General features: G+C 37.7%; 1 protein-coding gene across 2 annotated transcripts; it reads left to right on the plus strand.

Moving 5' to 3' along the window:
• Positions 1 to 6,774: 6,774 nt before the first annotated feature.
• On the plus strand, positions 6,775 to 18,830 carry LOC149822245 (uncharacterized). Of its 2 annotated transcripts, none has more exons than XM_089980681.1 (7): positions 6,775 to 7,018; positions 9,632 to 9,733; positions 11,221 to 11,304; positions 12,342 to 12,488; positions 12,631 to 12,714; positions 15,824 to 15,962; positions 17,893 to 18,830. In XM_089980681.1, the coding sequence occupies exons 1-7, from the start codon at positions 6,920 to 6,922 to the stop codon at positions 18,723 to 18,725; spliced, it is 1,488 nt and encodes a 495-aa protein (XP_089836807.1). In that variant the 5' UTR covers positions 6,775 to 6,919; the 3' UTR covers positions 18,726 to 18,830. The 2 variants fall into 2 exon arrangements, with proteins under 2 accessions (XP_089836807.1, XP_089836808.1); XM_089980682.1 differs by having other exon boundaries at positions 15,836 to 15,962.
• Positions 18,831 to 19,064: the final 234 nt, after the last annotated feature.

Raw genomic sequence — 19,064 nt, forward strand, 5'->3', positions numbered from 1 at the left:
AGCCTGAAATGAAATATCATCTAAGTAAGGTTAACCCGAAAACTTATTCTAATTCAAACATGCCATTTTGCAAACTAAAAACATTTCATACTGAAATAACCTGCAAATTTAGACTAGAAATTATCAAAACTACTGAGAAAGCAGAATGTAAACAACAATTTTCACTTGCTATTATTCTTTACAAAATGCCTAAATTGCTTAAAGTAAAAATGCACCTAAACCATGCAAAAACAAAACTCAACAACCTAAATTTACATCATACTTAACTAATCTACTAATTAACAATTAAAACAACTAATTCTAATGCTAACACAGAAAATCAACAATTAAAGACTATTTACATGAAAATGCCTAAATTGGGTAGGGGGAATCTACCTGATTTATTTGCTATTTGAATACAACTCAAAACAAAACAGTAAAAGACATCTCTATAGTATTAAAAATTGCGTAAACACACACAACAACACAACTAATTTATGCTAATTAACTGAACTAAAAATTCTAACACAAACGATTCAGCTGGCTAGAATCAATCTAGTCAGTTTTAGCTTAGAGGGAAAAACGATGCAAGTTTCATTGAAAATGCAACCAATACAAAAAATTAATAGAAACCGTAAACCTAGACTCAATCTACCATGCTGGTTTAAGCACGAACAACCTAATCCTAAGGCTGGAACAACAAAAAATGCAAGCAAAATGTAAATATAAAATCACACGCACAAGGTTCTAGCTATAAGAGAGGGGTGAGAAGAAGACTTACCGCTGGCCGGACGGTAGTCTGACGATTGAGAGGGTAGGAGGAGAGGTGGAATTTGCCAAGGAAGGTGCACACACAGCCCTCGTTGGTGTTTTCTAACCTTACTTTGTTGCAGGTTGTTGGAAGCCGCAGGTGGTGGTGCTCCGAAGGTGGCGTGAAGGACCGGCGGCGCGGGTGGTGTAGAGAGCCAGAGAGGTAGAACCGGCTAGCCATGGAAGGGCAGACGACACCCCATCCATGGCTGGCGCACTTCATTGTTGCTGCAACCTGCAAAATACATCATGAAGCATTAGTTTTAGCAAGGGGAGAAGAAGGGGAGATGTGGAAGATGAGAAATGGAAGGCATTAGAGGTGGCAACTCCATGGAAATGCTTGAAGCTCTATGCAAAACCAAGGAAGGAGGAGAGATGGGCGTAGAGACGGTCGAGAGAGGAGAAGGAGGAGTGAGAGTTGGGCAAAGAGGGCACACTTCCCAAGGCAAAGTCCACGATTTAGGGTTTTAGTGTAGTTTTTATAGACAAAACCCCAAATTTTGCTATTTCCAAATGAAGGATTAAAAAGAAAATAATGGCTAGGTGCCTTTTCTGAAGAGGCTCTTCGCAAATATTCTAAAACTCGAGTTTGGGCTGATGTGGGATGGATCTTGGAGTTTTTGCCTTAATCCAAGAACCAGATGGGCTAATTGGATCCACTTTTGACCCGGTTTGCCCAGAGGTCCAACCCGCTACACTGTAAATGTGATATTTCTCTCGTTTTAAGTCTGATTCAAATTAAATTCGAACCATAGCTCAATCATACTTAAATGCATCTAAGTGTGAGTTCTAAACCTATAAATGATGCTTTTGTGCATGAATAATGTGTTATCTTTATAAGCAATTCATGCATCATCACTACTTACTGTTACGTGATCCACCATGGACGACCTACAACTAAGAGAAGATTCCCACTTGGTGTGATTGAATAACTGGATTGTACAACCTATGACCATTGTAGTGTCCTAAAACATACTATCATAGATTTATTTAAGATAGTTCTGGTCTCATAACCTCGAAGACTGGGGACAATAAGATGCCCACGGTTCTCAAGGTTATAACTGTGTCCAACAGAGTTTGTACCCCTTATCCTTTCCAGGTAAGACATATCAGAATGGGTTATGGGAGTTGTTATATTTGACTAGATCTATTTTACAAAATTACAATCTGGATTTAAGAATACAGAAAAACAACATATTCATTATGATATATATCAAGACTTTATCATTTAACAAGATCTAACATTCAAACATGCTAAAACTGACTTTAAATCATCAAATCAATATTAGATCATGCATAATAACATCCTAACATAATTCTCACATAGATTCAAACATCATTTCATAAAATCATCCATAACATACATTGAAAATCATACCAAACATGAATCTTTCAAAAAAATTGATTTCTCAAAACCATTTTCAGGATTTGAAACCTTGAAAATATATTGAAAAACATCTAATCTCGGATCTAATTCAGATTTGGACTATTCATCATTCGTAGGATGTGCAGGGAGTAGATTCTATCATATGAATAATGTAGGCTAAGCCATACATGGGTCTAGTGTTAGAAAAATCCTACCTCGATGTATATAGGGATCAAGAATCTTTCTTTTTCTTTGTTTGAATCTTCCTTGCAATGCAACAAACACAAATAAGGTCCATCAAAGTTCCAGATAACGTTAATTGAGGTCCACCTAGGGGGTGGCATGAAGGAGGAGGGAGAATATATATATATATATATATATATATATATATATATATATATATATATATATATATATATATATATATATATATATAGAGAGAGAGAGAGAGAGAGAGAGAGAGAGAGAGAGAGAGAGAGATGTGGCTAACCTTAAAACCTTTCTTTTAAAGTATCCTCCTCAACCCCTACTCAATCTCGACCCTACGTTTAAAACTTGATATCTTCTCTTGTTGACATGTGTCATAATCTCTTAATTATTTAATTAATTAAAATAATGAAATGGTTTAATATGAGAGGAGTGCTACGTATTGCCCCACACTGAACCCTACTCTCCATTACTAAACCACCAAAATGTGTTATATCAAATCTTTTTGTTTGATTTACTTTTCCCCCACTAACCTAGTGTAGTTAATATTTACTAGGTTTTTACTAAATTTCAGGAGAGGAAAATGTCACTTGGCATCTTCCTACCAGTTCCATGGTTGGAAAGTGGGCCCTACCTCTTCCCTAAAATCATGGAGGGGTTAGAGTCCAACAACTTTCTTTTTATCTTAGATGGGCTGGATTCTTTTTCCTCCCTAAAATCGTGTGTGAGGGATTATCCTATCCAACTACCTCTAAAAGTTACCCTAACCTATATTTACTATGGTAGTTGGTTTTATTTTTACCAAGTGTTCAACATACCAAGTAAAACCTTATTTATTATTTAGTAACTCAGTGAAAGAGAGAGAGAGTAGATGACGATGTATTTGAATTCCATTTACCTACTTAGTAAAAGGGAGAGTTACCAAACTCAGGTAACTTCTCTATTTTACTTAACCTTATAAATATTTTTATTTAGATAATTATTTCTAATTTCAAAAGTTATGGGGCTCACCTGAAAATTTCTCTATGCATTATGGACTTGTTACTGGCGCGCAGAGAGTGTAAAAGACCACCATACCCTTGGCCCTCTTCACAACCCCTTATGGGCCTTCCTATGGACATGTGGCACCCCACTGGGCTGGGCGTGATCCTCTAGGCCCCACTTGCCAGTCATGGCATCTCACCAAGACTCTTGGTTGGGTCTTGAATACGGTTCGGTTCATTTTGACATATTCATTTTTTTATCCAATCCAATTGAAAAAACCCAAAATAGAGGATAGTCTATTTTGAAAAATATATTTTTTAATGCAACACAAATCCAAAATTACTAACTTAGATCTCTTACTAGATCCACGACCCGTTTCAAATCTAATTAGGGTCTCACTGTAACCTCTTAGAATTTTGCATGAATTTAATTCGATTTTAACTTGTATTTCACTTTCACTTTACATTGACTTCATCACTAATTAGACTTGAATTTGCACCTTAAATTAACCAGATTTGTTGGGTTAAATTTCAACTTTAATCAAGATAAATCAAGCACCAGTTTCAATTCATAATTGTACAAAAATTCATATTTAATTTATTTATAAATCATCGAAAATTTGTGGGTATTGCACCCTCACTACCAAAAAACAAGATTAAAGAAACCTTAAAGAAAATAATAACTAACTAGTCTAAGTAGACGAGGCTCTCTGGAAGAGGAGACACTCCCTGTGACTTATCAATTCATGATTCTCATGGGTCCACCTGGTGATTTAGTCAATTCCTTACAGTGACACATGTTAGGCTCTAGTCTCCCTATGAAAGAGTCACCCTAGCTATGACATTAGTGGTCTAGATCCCACCTAGGCCTGGACGGCCCTATTTACCTGATGTGTAGGGCGTATAGATTTTGGGACTTGAATCTGCATCATATGCTGAAAGTAGGCTGGTAACACCTTATTTGACAGTTTTTCTAAAAAGAAGCGGCCATATTTGAAATTTCATAAATGTGAGGCTCATAATTGGAATTAGAGGCAAAAGATTAGCTCTTAAATAGAATGTTCTATAAAAATAAACTGCTTCTCCATTGTATAGGATACAAGATCACTTGGGGGCACTTGTTTCATGCTCTTTCCTATGAAAAAGACCATCTTTTATAAGAAATAGGGAGGCAAAAGGTTAGCTCTTAAATAGAATGTTCTAAAAAATAAACTGATTCTTCATTGTGTAGGATACATGATCACTTGGGGGCACTTGTTTCATGGTCTTTCCTACGAAAAATACCATCTTTTATAAGAAATAGGGTCTCTTTCCTACAAAGAGTAAAACAAAGATGTCTATGAAAAATATATGATGAAATCCACATAATAAATGTAAAAAAGCAAATTTTCAGTCAAAATGAGTTCATACTTCCCTCTATGATAAATCATTTTTTCTCTGCAATGACTCTTTTAAAAAAAAGAGGCTTCTCTTAAGTGAGAGTGTAACAAACACCGCTTGAAATTTAAAACCTAGGCTGGGGTGTTGATGATAGTAGTATTTGAGAAAATTCAGTTTCTGTTGCAACATTGGGCAAGTTAAGCTTTTCCTTGGCCTCTTCATGTTTGCTAACGTGGCAGCTTCTATGTCACATGGACCAACTATTGTGGTGGAGTGTCCCTGGTGACACTAGCTGACACATGGAAAGAGACACTGACATGTTTGGTTCATTTTTTTTATATTTTTTTTGAAGTTTTATTTTAATAAAAATGCATTTTAACATAAAAAATATCAAAAAAATAATTTTTTAATGATTAAAATTTTAAAAAATTCCATGCCATTGTGTCTTTTTTTTTTCAAATTTTTTTAACTATCAAGTCAAATCCGCGTCATGCGCCCCTCGTGTCCACGTATCTTTGTGAGATAGGGTAGCTCTGATGAATGTTCCCTTTCTTTTTGCTTTTTACTGAGGGCACGATCGCATTCGCAAAAACAGGGGTAAATTGGACCACCAAAAGTTAATGCGAGGACGAGCACCCCTCTTCCCTTTGCCGAGACAGATTTGAAATGACGATTATATCCCTTAATACCTTGAGTTGACCATTATGCCCTCGGTTAACGACGTCCGTCATCTGTGTTTTCTCGTATTTATCCAAAGTTGATTCAATCCTGACATTTGACCTTCTATGTATTCGAACTGTTCGGATATGGGCTGGATCATAATTGATCTGATACTCTACCTGGTTTCCCAAAAGTTAGTTCTTATGTTATTCCCAGATCCACTGGAGCACTGACCCCCATCATTTGATATAAGATGGGTTCCATCCTACATTCAATCTTAGCCATCCAATCAACGATTAAGATTGATCCACATTTTCAGCTGGATGTGAACAGATCCTTGACATCCATCTGGATGGCTAGGATCAACATAGGATGGAACCTTTAATATGTCAAAGGATGGGATCTTTTTTTGATCCATTGAACAACCAAGCCCGGTTTGGCCAGATCGGGACGGTAAACAATTTTGGATCCGTGCAATCAAGACAGATCCATATCCAACCAACATCAGTCAAAGTTCCTAGCTCATTCTGAGTTCGAGTCCTGTGTGGAGTTTGGGTTAGAATCATGGTTGACCTGAATCGGGATACAAATTTTAGGCAACGTCCAAATCCGAACCCAAATATCCTGTTGAATCTGGTAAATTTAACCTGAAAACGTGCATTTTACATTTAAAAAAAAAAGTGCGAATGGACAACATTTGACCTGGATCTGAACCCAGGTCCTGGGGAAAATGTTGATCCAAATCCCAGTACGGAAAAAGTCTATCCATATAAGACCTATCCGATCGAAAATCACATTCAAATTCCATTTTAAGATTCGTATCCAATGCTAATTTATCGGAATCAGATTGAAAATTCCAAAGAATCGGATCCATTTGCCCACGTTGTCTTACGCGACTTGCCTAGGCATGGGTCCGGACCTCGAGGTCCAGAACCGCCCACAGGGTCCGACAATCGAACCAGAACCGGGGGTGGAGTAATCTGACACAGACTTTTGAAAATGACGATAAGGCCCACTGAACTTGACGGTGACTTAAAAAGCTCCATCCGTATACCGGAAAGAGATGTGGAGGCATGGATGTCATGTCGTAAATAGACGAGGATAAAAGGGACAAAAATTCCCCCCAAATCCAATCGCCGCTCTCCACCTTCTCCACCAAATTCCGACCACGTTAATCCCCTTATTCCGGCCGAAGAGCCCTCGGTTTCAAGGCAACTTCGATTGCCTGTCGGTGTCGAGAAAGAGCCACCTTAAATCCCTTCCCTTTTCTCATATCTCTATGCATCCTACCCTCTAACACGTGTTCCCTCTCTCTCTCTCTCTCTCTCTCTCTCTCTATGTGCGACCCTACTATTTTAACCCTCTTTCTAACGATTACGACCCTTTTCTCTTCTCATATTGAGGCGGTGAAGGGAAGGAAATGAGTGATTTTTGGGCGGAAAAGTTGTTCTGGGAGATGGGTTTCATCACTTCTTGATGGTGGTGGCCGGAAAGAGGGCGTAAGGCGCCGGATTATCTGGGGAGCTGCCGGAAAATGGGAAAGGAGAAAGGGGTTCCCGAGTGGCTGCCGTCAGGTTGGAAGATGGAGGTGAGAGTCAGGAAGGGAGGCGACAGAAAAGGGTACGCGGACAAGGCAAGACCCTCTCTCATTCTTCAATTATTTGCTGATTTTTCTCATTTTTGTTGAATAACAGTTAGAGAGTATTCAACAGACTTACGCACAACCTGTTGTAGTCTATCTTCTTGTCCGGCTTTGCGTTTTTTCTGAAACATACTTTGTGGTCCTCCTGTAGTGAGAGTTGCTTTTTAAGGCTATTTTAGTAAATTTCTTTTAGGGGGAGCAGCGGTACGAGAGTGTTTGTATATGAAATTACCTTATTGACCTTTGAGACTTACGTCATGCATGGGCCAGAATGAATTTATGAATAGCTGTAATTTAACTATTAGACTTAGACTTACGTCATCTGACTTGGTAACTAACTGAGCCCGAGCTCAGACTAGTAAGGAAAGAAATAGAACTAGTGTTTGAATTGAGGCATAAACAAAAATGTCCATCCAACTTGTGCCCAGTAAGCGCATGTTTGAATCTTGGTACAAACTACAAACACGTGCGGGGAACAAAGAGGTCCGGTGTGTGGTGTGTACCGCGTTTGATTACGCTGGACAAAGCTTGCGGCAATGTTATTTGGCAGGACGTGACCCAGGGGTGCGACTGGTGTGTCGGGGGACAAACGCTGCGGGTCCTGTCCTCACAGCGCTTGTCCCGCGATGCAAACGCACCCTACCACGAGGGTCACTTTAAGTTGATGGGACGTCATGAGTTCAAAACCCACAGGGCGTGCCGTCCTCTACCACGAGGGCTAAGCTGGGTGTACTCTCCCTAGTGAACAAAGGGAACTTGGAGTTTCACGTCAATCTCGTTTTAGGTGGATCCAAGTTTCAGCATTTGATTTGCCTTGAATCTCACTACGGCCCCATTCCATATTCGATACATGGATTAGTGATCCTTTGTTTCAAAAGAAAAGGGGGAGTCCAATGGGAAAGGTGGCACTTTCCTGTGGGAGGTAAGAGTTAAAGTAATGAATGCATTGAAATTGCTTCCTCATTGAGAGTGGCGGCGAAGCACTTTCTCGTGGGGAAGGAGGGCTCACATTTTCCGAACCATCATGTGCCCTTACATGGGAAGGGGCATGCCTCCTGCCCCCTTCCTCATCCCAGATCATGGGAAAGAGGCTCTTTTTTAACATAAAATATGGGACAGAGGCTCATTTTCATATGAAATGGAACAAACACTTTATCAACGTATTTTGCATAAGAAATCATGAGTTTCATATGAAAACGTAGTTGCAACCAAGGTTGAAAAAGAGGGAATCAGGATCAAAATGGAAGCAAGAGACGAGAGATTTATATGTACACATGAAGCGTGAAACGAGAAGTTAATATGAAGCTTTTAAGAGGTGAATTCAGAAGTTTTCTAGAATTCCATAACATTTTTGGAAATCATCAAAAACATGTTAACCATTTGGCGTTTTACTCTTCAATCTAATTAAGATAGAACAAAACATGGTGGTGCCATTATAGGAATCATAATTTCACATACTGTGACAATAATTTCCCAAAAATTTTGTTCTTCAAATTTAATTCTTTAGAATTTTAATTATTTATTTTAAGAAAAAGTGCCAACAATTTTTAAGGAAAAACGTTTATCAAACATATAATGGAAATATATTGACGATACAATGCAGTATCTTCTGTACACCTGATCCAGGAGAAATATGGATTAATCATCAGATCAACATTTTGGGTCCATAAAGAGAGCAAGCAAACCAATGCATGCAACTTCAATAGGGCATAACTTTGTCGTCCGATATTGGAATTCAACATTTTTTGTGGCATTGGAAAGTTTATTTGTCATCGCCTTGTTGCCTACCCTAGCTCCTTTGATAGGGCAAATGGGCTAGTCAAAGTTTTACATACTATATATAGCAAGGTTCAACCAGGACTTATCTCCTTATCTGCCAAGAGTTTGAGGATGGTTCAAAAACAAAATCGACATAGTCAATGAGCTTTACATAGATATGGGCTTATGTAATTTGAATATGTAACTGACCTAATTAGGTAAGTATTCTCCTTTATAATTAGTAGCAAGACCACATCCTAATTTGGAAAAGAAAGCATAACATAATTAGGAACTGGGGTAGCCACTGGTACAAATAGGGGTTTCATGTATCAAACATAGATGGAGTATTTTTGGCGGTTAATGGAAGCAAAGAGGGTATAAACACCCTACTTTCAAGTTTCCTCAAATTTTATGTGTGAGTTCTCTTTTTGGTTTCCAGTTTTCTTAAGATCTGGTTCAAGTGGATTGGAGGAAGAGATTTCTTCTTCTAATTTCGAATTTAACTGTTTAATGAGATATCAAGCATAGTGTTAATGTTGATATTGTTAAACATTCATATATATTTCTTAATAAATATATCAATTAAGAAACAACAAATATATCAATTATAATTGGCCTTTAACGATCTTGTCGAGATTATGATAAATCCACTTTCAAACAAAAGCCACCTTATTAGGGTTGAGCTTTGAGCTTTTCTTGGGAAACTTGGATCATCACCTAACATTATGCCGGGGGCTCCTTTGGTCATTTAAATCACAAAAATGAACAAGTCATTTTAGAAATTGACATGTTGCCTATTAATCTATTAGCCTACTAATTCATTAATGGCTTTTTTCTATTTTACAGTATTTCATTGAGCCTTCTCTTGGGTGTATATTTCGGTCAAAGAGGGAGGTCCTCCAGTACCTCAAGGATGGAGATGTCAGAAAAACCAAAAAATGGTTAAAAGTAGGTGTCATCAACTCCAACTCATCTATCTATTATTTGGTTGATTTTGACCTCAATAAATTTTCTCTGTTTTTGGTAGATTAGAAAATGTCCTAGTTATTACGTGTTTATGAAAAACTGCTTAATTTTTTAATCAACCACCTGATTTTCTCTAATGCATTTCGAATACTTATTTGAGGGAAAAAACACCTCTTTTGCTCTTCATTGATAAAACAAACATCTTATGTTCTTTTAATGAGACCAATGTTGAAGACATTTTGTGGTTTTCTTGTTGACTAATTTATGGTCAAGTGATCGATTTTAGGACTAGGTTTATCTATGTGGCAAAGGTGAAAAAAAGCACACATGGTTAATTGTAATAACAAAAAGTTTTCAGTGGCTCTTTTGAAATTGGGAGATAAGTTGGTTTTTTTTTTGGTAAAATACCCTTCTTTTCCATCTCTCACATGGTGAACAATAATATTTTATTTGTAGTTTTTGAATATGAAGAATGTTTAGGAAAGCATTGCTTTTTATTTCTTTATATTATGTGTTGTTGAATATCAATCCTAATAGCATCTACTTCCTCAGATATTTAGAATGTAAATTTTGTCCACAAAATGGATTTCTATAAACTTCTTTAGCATAATTGGTAATTTCAGAAAAGCCTACAACTAATTGTTAAATAATTAATATTTCATCTTCATAATATCTGTGAGAGATGCATGAACTTCTACGCATTTGTACTTGGAATTGGGTAAATTGTGTGTTAAATTGCTTCTTGAACTAAAGTTATGCACGTGTTGACTATTTTGCCAAAAAATTGTTTTTGAGAAGCAGAGTTCCAAAATGAGTTATTCTAATTTGTGTGTGTCACAAATATGGAAAATGTATGTACTTGATCCACTCTTATGATAAAGAATTAATTGCATGTTTGTCTTTGGCAAAAAGCCTCCACAAATTCTTTTCCACCACATCTAAATGCAAGCTGAATTTTGCAAATTCTTAAGTTTTTATTAGTTCCTAAAACATCCTTGACTTAAACGAAAACATAAAAACCTGGTTTAGTGTTCTGATTCTATTGACTTTCACCATAAGCTTTTCAATGATAGTGGAGGGAAGGGTGGTCTCCTATGTGGAAAGTACATTTTGGAAATTAGCTTGTTTCTGTTATCTACAGTAATAGTTTGTTATTGTTAGCTTTCTTGTTCTTCAAGTAGTTCATCAGTAATTCATCTTGGTGAAAACTTCAATCGGGGCATAAGGCACCCTGATTCATCAAGGCAATAAAAATTGAAAGTCAGACCCGAAATGAAGAACTAAAAATGATAAATCAATCTGTGCCCACCAAACGATCATTTGATTTGTTTTTTATCTCTAAATTTTATAGTTTTTGTTTGTTTTTAATAGAAAATATATTGTTAAAACTCCTCCACTCTTGGAGTAATTTCATTCAGGAAGTCTCTATTGTTCTTTTTGACAACTTCCAACTTGATTTCATGTTGCAGGGAGGGCCATGTTGGTTGCCAGATGGTTGGATTGTGGAAATTAGAATCAAAACAAGGGGTAGAACAGCAGGAAAGAAAGAGAAGGTAAGCATTATGGTACATTCATTTGTTTTCTTTAATGGTTATTGGCTAGGAAAATATTAACTACATGTATGGTGTAGACTATTGGCAGGCATTGTCAGGTTAACCTAACCAGGGCTATGACTCATTTCTGCAATGTGTCCTATGACTTGGGTCTAATTGTATCATCTCGGAATCTTGGTCCAATCCTGTTAGATGAATTTTTTCCACAAATGAAACTTGAAGCAGCGTTGGTCATAGATTTAGATCTGATTTATGAATACAAAAAAGGTTGACCTGAACTTTTGTTGGCTCAATCTTATGTTTTTTCATGTCAGCTTCGCTCAAAATCTGGCTGAAATTGTCCAATGCTTCAACTTGGTTCGGTTCATCTTGAGTCTTTTTTTTAAATATTATGTGAAGAGTCAAGACTCATGACCAACTAACTCTTTCTTCAAGAACTGCAAAGACATCAAAGGTAAATGGGAAGGGTGGATGCCCTTGCCCTAGAACACTATACCCCTGAAGATACAATAATGTTTAAATGAGAAGCTGGAAGCTTTTCTATTATCTTTCCTTCTAATTGACATTGCGATATTGACAATATGTAAAGGATTGGGCAGTTCAGTTCTTACAGAGAGAGAGAGAGAGAGAGAGAGAGAGAGAGCTTTCTTGCTCAAGCTTGACTTGTTCACACACACAGAGAGAGAGAGAGAGAGAGAGAGAGAGAGCTTTCTTGCTCAAGCTTGACTTGTTCACACACACACACACACACACACACACAGAGAGAGAGAGAGAGAGAGAGAGAGAGAGAGCTTTCTTGCTCAAGCTTGACTTGTTTATCAATAAGCTTCCAATTTAGCATTGAGCTCAGATTATGAACTTCGATATAAGAAGCTCAAGCTAGCTGGTAAACAAACCAAGCTGGAACTACTTTTGAGAAACTTGTACCATCCTTAAGCGATTGTGTATCAACTGATCAAATCTGGATTGGACCTGATAAAGGATTGTGTCAATATATGTACCCAATAACGTGCCCCTTTTCCTGTTGGCTTTTGCAGCTTTTCACTGATCCCTCATCTGGGTGTACTTTCCGATCCAAGGAAGAAGTGCTCCGATATCTCAAAAAGAATGACTCTAAAAGTCAAACAAAGCATACAAAACATGACATCATCAAAATTGATTCGAGCCCATTCAATCATTTTTCAGTTAAGCTTAAACTCAGCAAATTCCTATTCTTTTTTCTGTTACATGAAAAGTGCTGCTAAACTGCCCCTTTTCTTTCTTTTTTCAGTCTTTTAGTTCCAGATAAATTTCTCCATAAATCTTTTGAATTGGTCCATTTCACAGGAACTGTTAGAAGAGTTGCCTTGTGATTGGGTTGTTGGGACCAAAACAAGAAGGCAAGATCTAACAATCCAGAAGCAAGACAAGGTGAACACCTCATACGATATTTGGAAGCCTCTTCTCTCTCAAAAATATCAATTTACAATATAATATTCTCTTCTTTCAAGTGTTCTTTTTGGCCAACTTGTTGGCAATTGTTGAAACATTAGGCACTTGTTAGCTGCACCATGATGGGAGGCACCAGTGAATTAGGCTTATCAAGGCACTATTAGCTTAGAAGACTGGACGAAAACTTCTTTATTTGAATCCGTTAATTGTTGACTATTTTATAGTGTTGTAAGTATCATACGGTATTGTACGATACGTATTGTTACTTTTAGGTTTTGTGAAACAGTATCGGGTGTATCGTACAATACACCCCTTAATCATGTTGTATCGTACGATACACCTTCGGTGAACTTTAAAAAGGATGAAAGTTACTTTTTTTCATTTTGGGATTTAAATACCTTTTGAGGACCGACTTCTCTATTTGTCTAAAGGCCATTAGAAGTGCATTTTCACTGCTTTTTCACACAAAGAAGTAGGTTAAGGTAAAAAAAGTGCATTTCCACCATTTTTTCACTCAAGAAAATGGGTTAAGGTAAAAAAATTTATTATGAGTAAAATTACAAAGCTATTCTCCAAAAAAAAATTATCTCAGTGGGGTGCTGCCCCCCTACAACCCTCTGCGAACTTACTACGAAGTTAGATCTGCAAAAATTAAAGATTTATATAAAGGTAGAAATCAGGCTTCACATTCCTCCAACAAGGATGTCATAATATGATCTGGCATAGCAATGGGGCACTCATTACTTGAGTGGAAACTGGTTGAATATCGAGCGCAATTATTGCCATAATATTTTTGCTTATGTAATATGAAAGTATGAGTCTTATGACATGTTTTTAATTGTAAGATATTTAATATTTTGCATTGTTCTTGTGAGATAGTTGATGTTTGATGATGTCTTATGCAGCTTGAGATATAAATGTATTTTGTGCAATCATTGTTTCATGTGATATGATTTTTTTAGAATTTTTGCTATTTTTTTCTGATTTTTTTATTTTTTGGTCCACATAAAACATAGTACAAAATGCATATTCTTATTATCAGCTTCTGATATCAAATTTATACATGCTTTGATGAGTTGGAAAGCCCTTCCAGTGCTCTGTCTTCTGTATTTTAGCAGCATGAACATATTTCTTCATATTAGCGTCTAATTTGTACAAAGAATCAAACATTTTAGTTTTTATTACTTGGTTAAATAAATTTGACAATGAATTTTGGGATAATTAGTGCTTATATTTGTGGTTGTATCATGACCTAAATTAATCAAACAATTATAATTTACTTACTCTGAATATAAATTATTTATAATTGATTCTGCTTGAGTACACTTACAAGTTTAAAGTGACTACAGGCATATTGTGTATGATACATAAACTATAAAGTACAAATTCTATTAAACAAATGCATGACTTTGAATTCTAAAAGATCTAGTTTCTGCAGTTCTTATAGGTTATCACATAGTCACAGACATTGGCAAAATTTCAAAATATTGCATCAGTATCGCTGCAAAATAAAAAAAAAATCTATTTAAAGGGAAAATTTTGAAATATTTTGAAAATATCAAATATATATTAATATATGTATATGTATATAGTGATATTATCACAATTTATAGGTGAGGTCTTTCCTGTTCTGGCCTTGCAGCAGCAAAAAAAAAGCAGAGAAGAAGGAAAGAAGGAAGGAAGTTTGTCCAAATTTTCTGTTTTATTTTTAAATTTTTTTAAATACCTAGATTTTCCCAAGATTTATTGAAAAACTAATAATATCCCAAGATTTTGACTCACTGAGATCGATCTTTGTAACTATGGGTTATCATAGTATTCTAGCCCATCATGTTTTCCTACCATTCAGCTCTGCATTGGGTAATGCTGCCTATTGGCCAGTTCTTTCCAAATTGTTCTGACACTAACCAAGAAAGGTCGTACATACTTTATTATACTGGGAGCTCAAACTGAGTTATCTAGCTCATCATCCTCTGAGTCATTCATAGACTCAGCCAAGCCTGTCCAATCTTGATTAGTGTGATGAACATATCATGAAGACACTCAAGAGAGGCTCATTTGGTATATCACTTTGTCATTTATTTAGTGAAGTCTATCTAATCTTGAGTAGACCTGATGGAAAGATCAAGAAGAGAGTCGAGAGTCTTGCTAGTTTCTGGCTCCAGGCTATCCATGAACTGCCTGAGCCCAAGTTGGATCTAGTGACACTGGTCAGCTGTGTTGCTCATGCCTAGTGGAGCATTCCAATCACAGTTTGTTGTTGTTACATCTTTATCCTATAGTATTACTGTGAGATGTCAGAGGCAATTTTTGTTGAATGAGTGAGGTGCTGTACCACATTCAAACTGTCAAGCAGATATCTTACCTTTGTAATGCAAGAAACAAAGTAGCAGCCACCTCCTCCCTTCAACTGATGCGGAATGCTTGGTGAGAGTCTGTCTCTCACTTTATGGAATTTGACTTGAATGGTTAGTTCAAGGATCCCATCTGAAGTGTCTGGTGGTGCTTTTTGCTTTTGTGGTACATTAGAGTTGCCGACTCTTATCATATCTGAGCTGAGGGCATGTGTAGGTCCAAAGAGGTTCCCTGATATGGTTTGGATGCAGCAAGGATGCCGGTCAATTGCAAAATTATCCTCAATAATAATGAGGCACTATTGTAGTGTCCATGCATTTTTTTCACCAAAGCATAATGTGCATGCTTTTCAATCTTCCTGTAGTTTTATTATTCTAAACTGACTTGAACTTAGGTAGAGCTGAGGTTCTGAATCTTCATGGATTTTATGGGCTGCATTTGGCCCACAATTTGCAGTGTGTGGGCTTAGACTGGATGACCTACACTGAATCTAGATTCCACAGTACCCTTGCATCCTGAGGCTATGCACATTGAATTGTAGCACGTTGATCATAACTGGTCTCTGATAGACATATTCTATCTATCCCATGCAAAAAAATTCTGAGTCCATGCCTCTTGTACGTCATAATTTGAGTTGGATGTATCTAAAGTATGGTCCAGTGTGGAGTCTCAATTGAGTTTGTGGTGGTATTGAGACTATGATGTTTCTCAGACTCTTTTAGCCATTTATTAGAAAATGTTTCAGGGAAGAAGATACAAAGCGATGTGTCAACTTTTTCCAGGTCCAACCACAAGGCCGAAGACTCAACTTGAGGTGTCCACTAGTTCAGAAGGACAGTCACAGATGCCACCAAGCAAATTATCAGAAACATGTAAGTGATTACCTTACAACGTTTGCAAATGAAATTGTTTACAAAGATGGTTGAAATTTTTGTTTGTCATTAGAAAAGGATTTGTAGTAGGAAGCTGCTGACTGATGTGGCTAGTAGAAGTAGATACTACATGAATCAAATTTGAAGCCAAGAAAAACAGATGGGGCCAACCAAAGCCTGGGCTATTGCTCTGTTAAAAGTTGAACCATTCTTTTTCTGCTTCTTGATGCTACTAGAGTTTGAAGCTTCCTATTTGATCTTAGCAATCTCTGAAAATGCAAAAATCACTAATAGCTCTTCATTTTTTAGCTCAAAGGTCTAGATATTTTAAAAGGGACACGCATACATGTTAAATTGTATAAAAGCTTGGCATACATGTATAACTTCCTTGTGGTTCCAAGATAGATTGATTTTAACATAGAGTTTTACGTGCATGGACTAACTTATCAATCATCACACATATGGACTAACTTATCAATCATCCTGCATTGAGACTCTGTGTCCTCCGTCATAGATTATGAGTACATGATTTACTCTTTTCTTTTGTAGACCGTGATATATGATTGTGGTTGCATTCTTAATCAGGTGTGGAATTTTGCATTTTTAATCAGATGCGGAATTTATTGACAAGAATTATGTTTTGATGCATGAAACGGAATAACTAGAATACCTGGGTTCTCACTCGCCTACACCTATCTGACCTTTCCTTTGATCAGCAATATGTGGCACTGAACACCATAAATTACCTTGAATTCATCAAATCTTTGTTCAACAGTGACATGGTTTAATATCTCAATTTAGCTCAGATTGTATATTCAGGGTTGACACATTATTTCTCTAGATCTACAGAGACAGAAAGATCACTTGCAATGTGCAAAGTTTGTTCCCCCACCCAAGTGCAGTTTCTTATGGTAGGGTATGAATTTTCTAGCTAGTACTGCAACCTTTGTCAAAATGTGGAACTAGAATTGGCAGTTCATAAAACTACATACTCAGAATTTCTAGTCAACACATTTTGTTTGGCTTCTTGGAGCTTTAATGGGGATTCTAGTGCATTAGTCCTGTAGGGGACTTTCAGTTTGAACTCCACCTGCTCGCTTAGGATTGGGACTTGTGATTTGCTGCTCTTGTCATTTTCAGAACTTGGGGCTGTCTTTAGTTGGGAGCCTCAGATGAAGGAGTTGAGCCTTGGAACCTCAAGCTTGTTGAAGTGCCAAGGGTGGTCAACCAACCAAGCTTCTCACGAGAAGCTTGGCTTGGCTTGGCTAAGCGAGGACTCAGCTTGATCATGCTCATTTAATAAATGTCGAGTGCATGTCTTAACTAAAAGCTGGGTAAAATTGTTAAGAGCTAGTTAAGATTAAAGGGATAATGTTTCCTACCTTCGTGGATTATAAACCGCCTAGTGAAGAACTAAAGTTACTTTTATTTATTTGTTTATTGATTTTTTTTCTTTTGCACATCTGACTCTCCATATGTGATCTACATATTTGGTTTAGTAAAAACCAGACCTTGGATCATGTTCTCCTGACATGTTATTGGATTTTCTGGGGGTTGAAAAATCAATGACCCACAATGTACCACATTTTCAAACTCAAAAAAGCATATATTTACGTTGCAGAAATATGATCCAAGGGTGATTCCTACTATTTTGACCATGCTGAACACATCTATAGGGTCAGATTTTGTCAAAACTACCTCCCCCAATGAGTTTCAACTAGGGGATTTGGAACCCATAAGAGTAGCCAATGTTTTCCCAGATTTAAATTCAATAATATTGTTGCCAAGTATCTGTATGCCATCTCTGTGCATCTAGCCTGAATGGTTCTCCCCCAACTTGATTCAGGAAAGAAAAAAGAAGAAAAAAAGAAAGGCACTACGTTGTTGATCCTGACTCCATGAATATTGTTTTGTCATGCTGATTGTTCAGGTCATATTGGTTCCAAGTTGACAGGCTTGGTTAAGCCTGAAGTTGAGGACCAGAAAGGACCGGATCAATTCAGTGATGTGCAGATCAATCCAGTAGACTCAACTGAAGAACAGAATAACGGAACTGAAGTGCAGAGCAATCTTCCATGTGATAGCAAGCATCTCAGTCCGGAAACAAGTCTAGCTACACTTGAAGCCAGTAGATCAGCTGGTATTCAAGTTGGTTTGGTTGGGCTTGATGCAGTGGAAGAACAGCAGAAGAATGAAGCGAAAAAGCTGAGACTTGTCACTCATAAGAGCACTCGGGCACAGCGTAAGGTCATGAAACCAGCCGGTTGGTCTCGGTGTGAAAGTGACTCAAAGTCAAGAAGGCTAGTCAGGCTGAACCTGGATGGCTCACCATCCAAGCTGGCGGACAGTCTGCAGGATGAGCACGCTCAGTTGGTGAATAAGCTGCCAGAGGAGCCAACCAGTTGCAAGAAAGAATCCGAGGCACAGAATTCCCCACTGGTCTTGCCTTTTGGTGATGCATGGCCGGATCCTTGCCTGGAATTCGCCTTCAAGACGCTCACCGGTGCAATTCCTGTGCCTGACTTAGACCTGGCAATTCATGACCTGTTCCAGGAGCAGCTCAATGAGGCTCACACCCAAAGATTGGGCTATCCGATCTCAGACGGCTTCGTCCAAACTGAATACCCATTCCTGCCGGAGCTACCAGGTAAACCAGCATGTATGGACCCAGCGTTCTTCGTCAACCCAGGGTTGTCTCCGGCAAATCATCCTTCAGGGACTTCTCCGGCTGGAGATGTAACTGGGTTCAGGCAAGGCAGATGAGGTGAAAACTAATGTTGGAAGTGCCTGACAAGTACCTTTTGGTGAACTTTTAACACGCATGGACTATATACATATGTAGCAGTAGCGGTTGTCATTTGGGCTCTACCTTTCTTGTTATGTTACTCAGTCTTTACTTCTTTCTTATCGAAGCTGAACCATATGGGAGGATCAGGTGCAGTAGTGTTCTGCTGCACCTGATCACTCCCATCATCTTTCATATACAGCCTGTCAGCTGGAGGGAGGACCAGGTGCAATGTGATTGCACACTTTTAGTGTGTTGCTGCACCTGATCACCCTTCATCTTTGGGATACAGTCTGTCAGTTGTGGGTGCCCAACAG

This window comes from Nuphar pumila, chromosome 11 (assembly GCF_984573655.1).
Source record: "Nuphar pumila chromosome 11, dmNupPumi1.hap1.1, whole genome shotgun sequence".
NCBI lineage: Eukaryota > Viridiplantae > Streptophyta > Magnoliopsida > Nymphaeales > Nymphaeaceae > Nuphar > Nuphar pumila.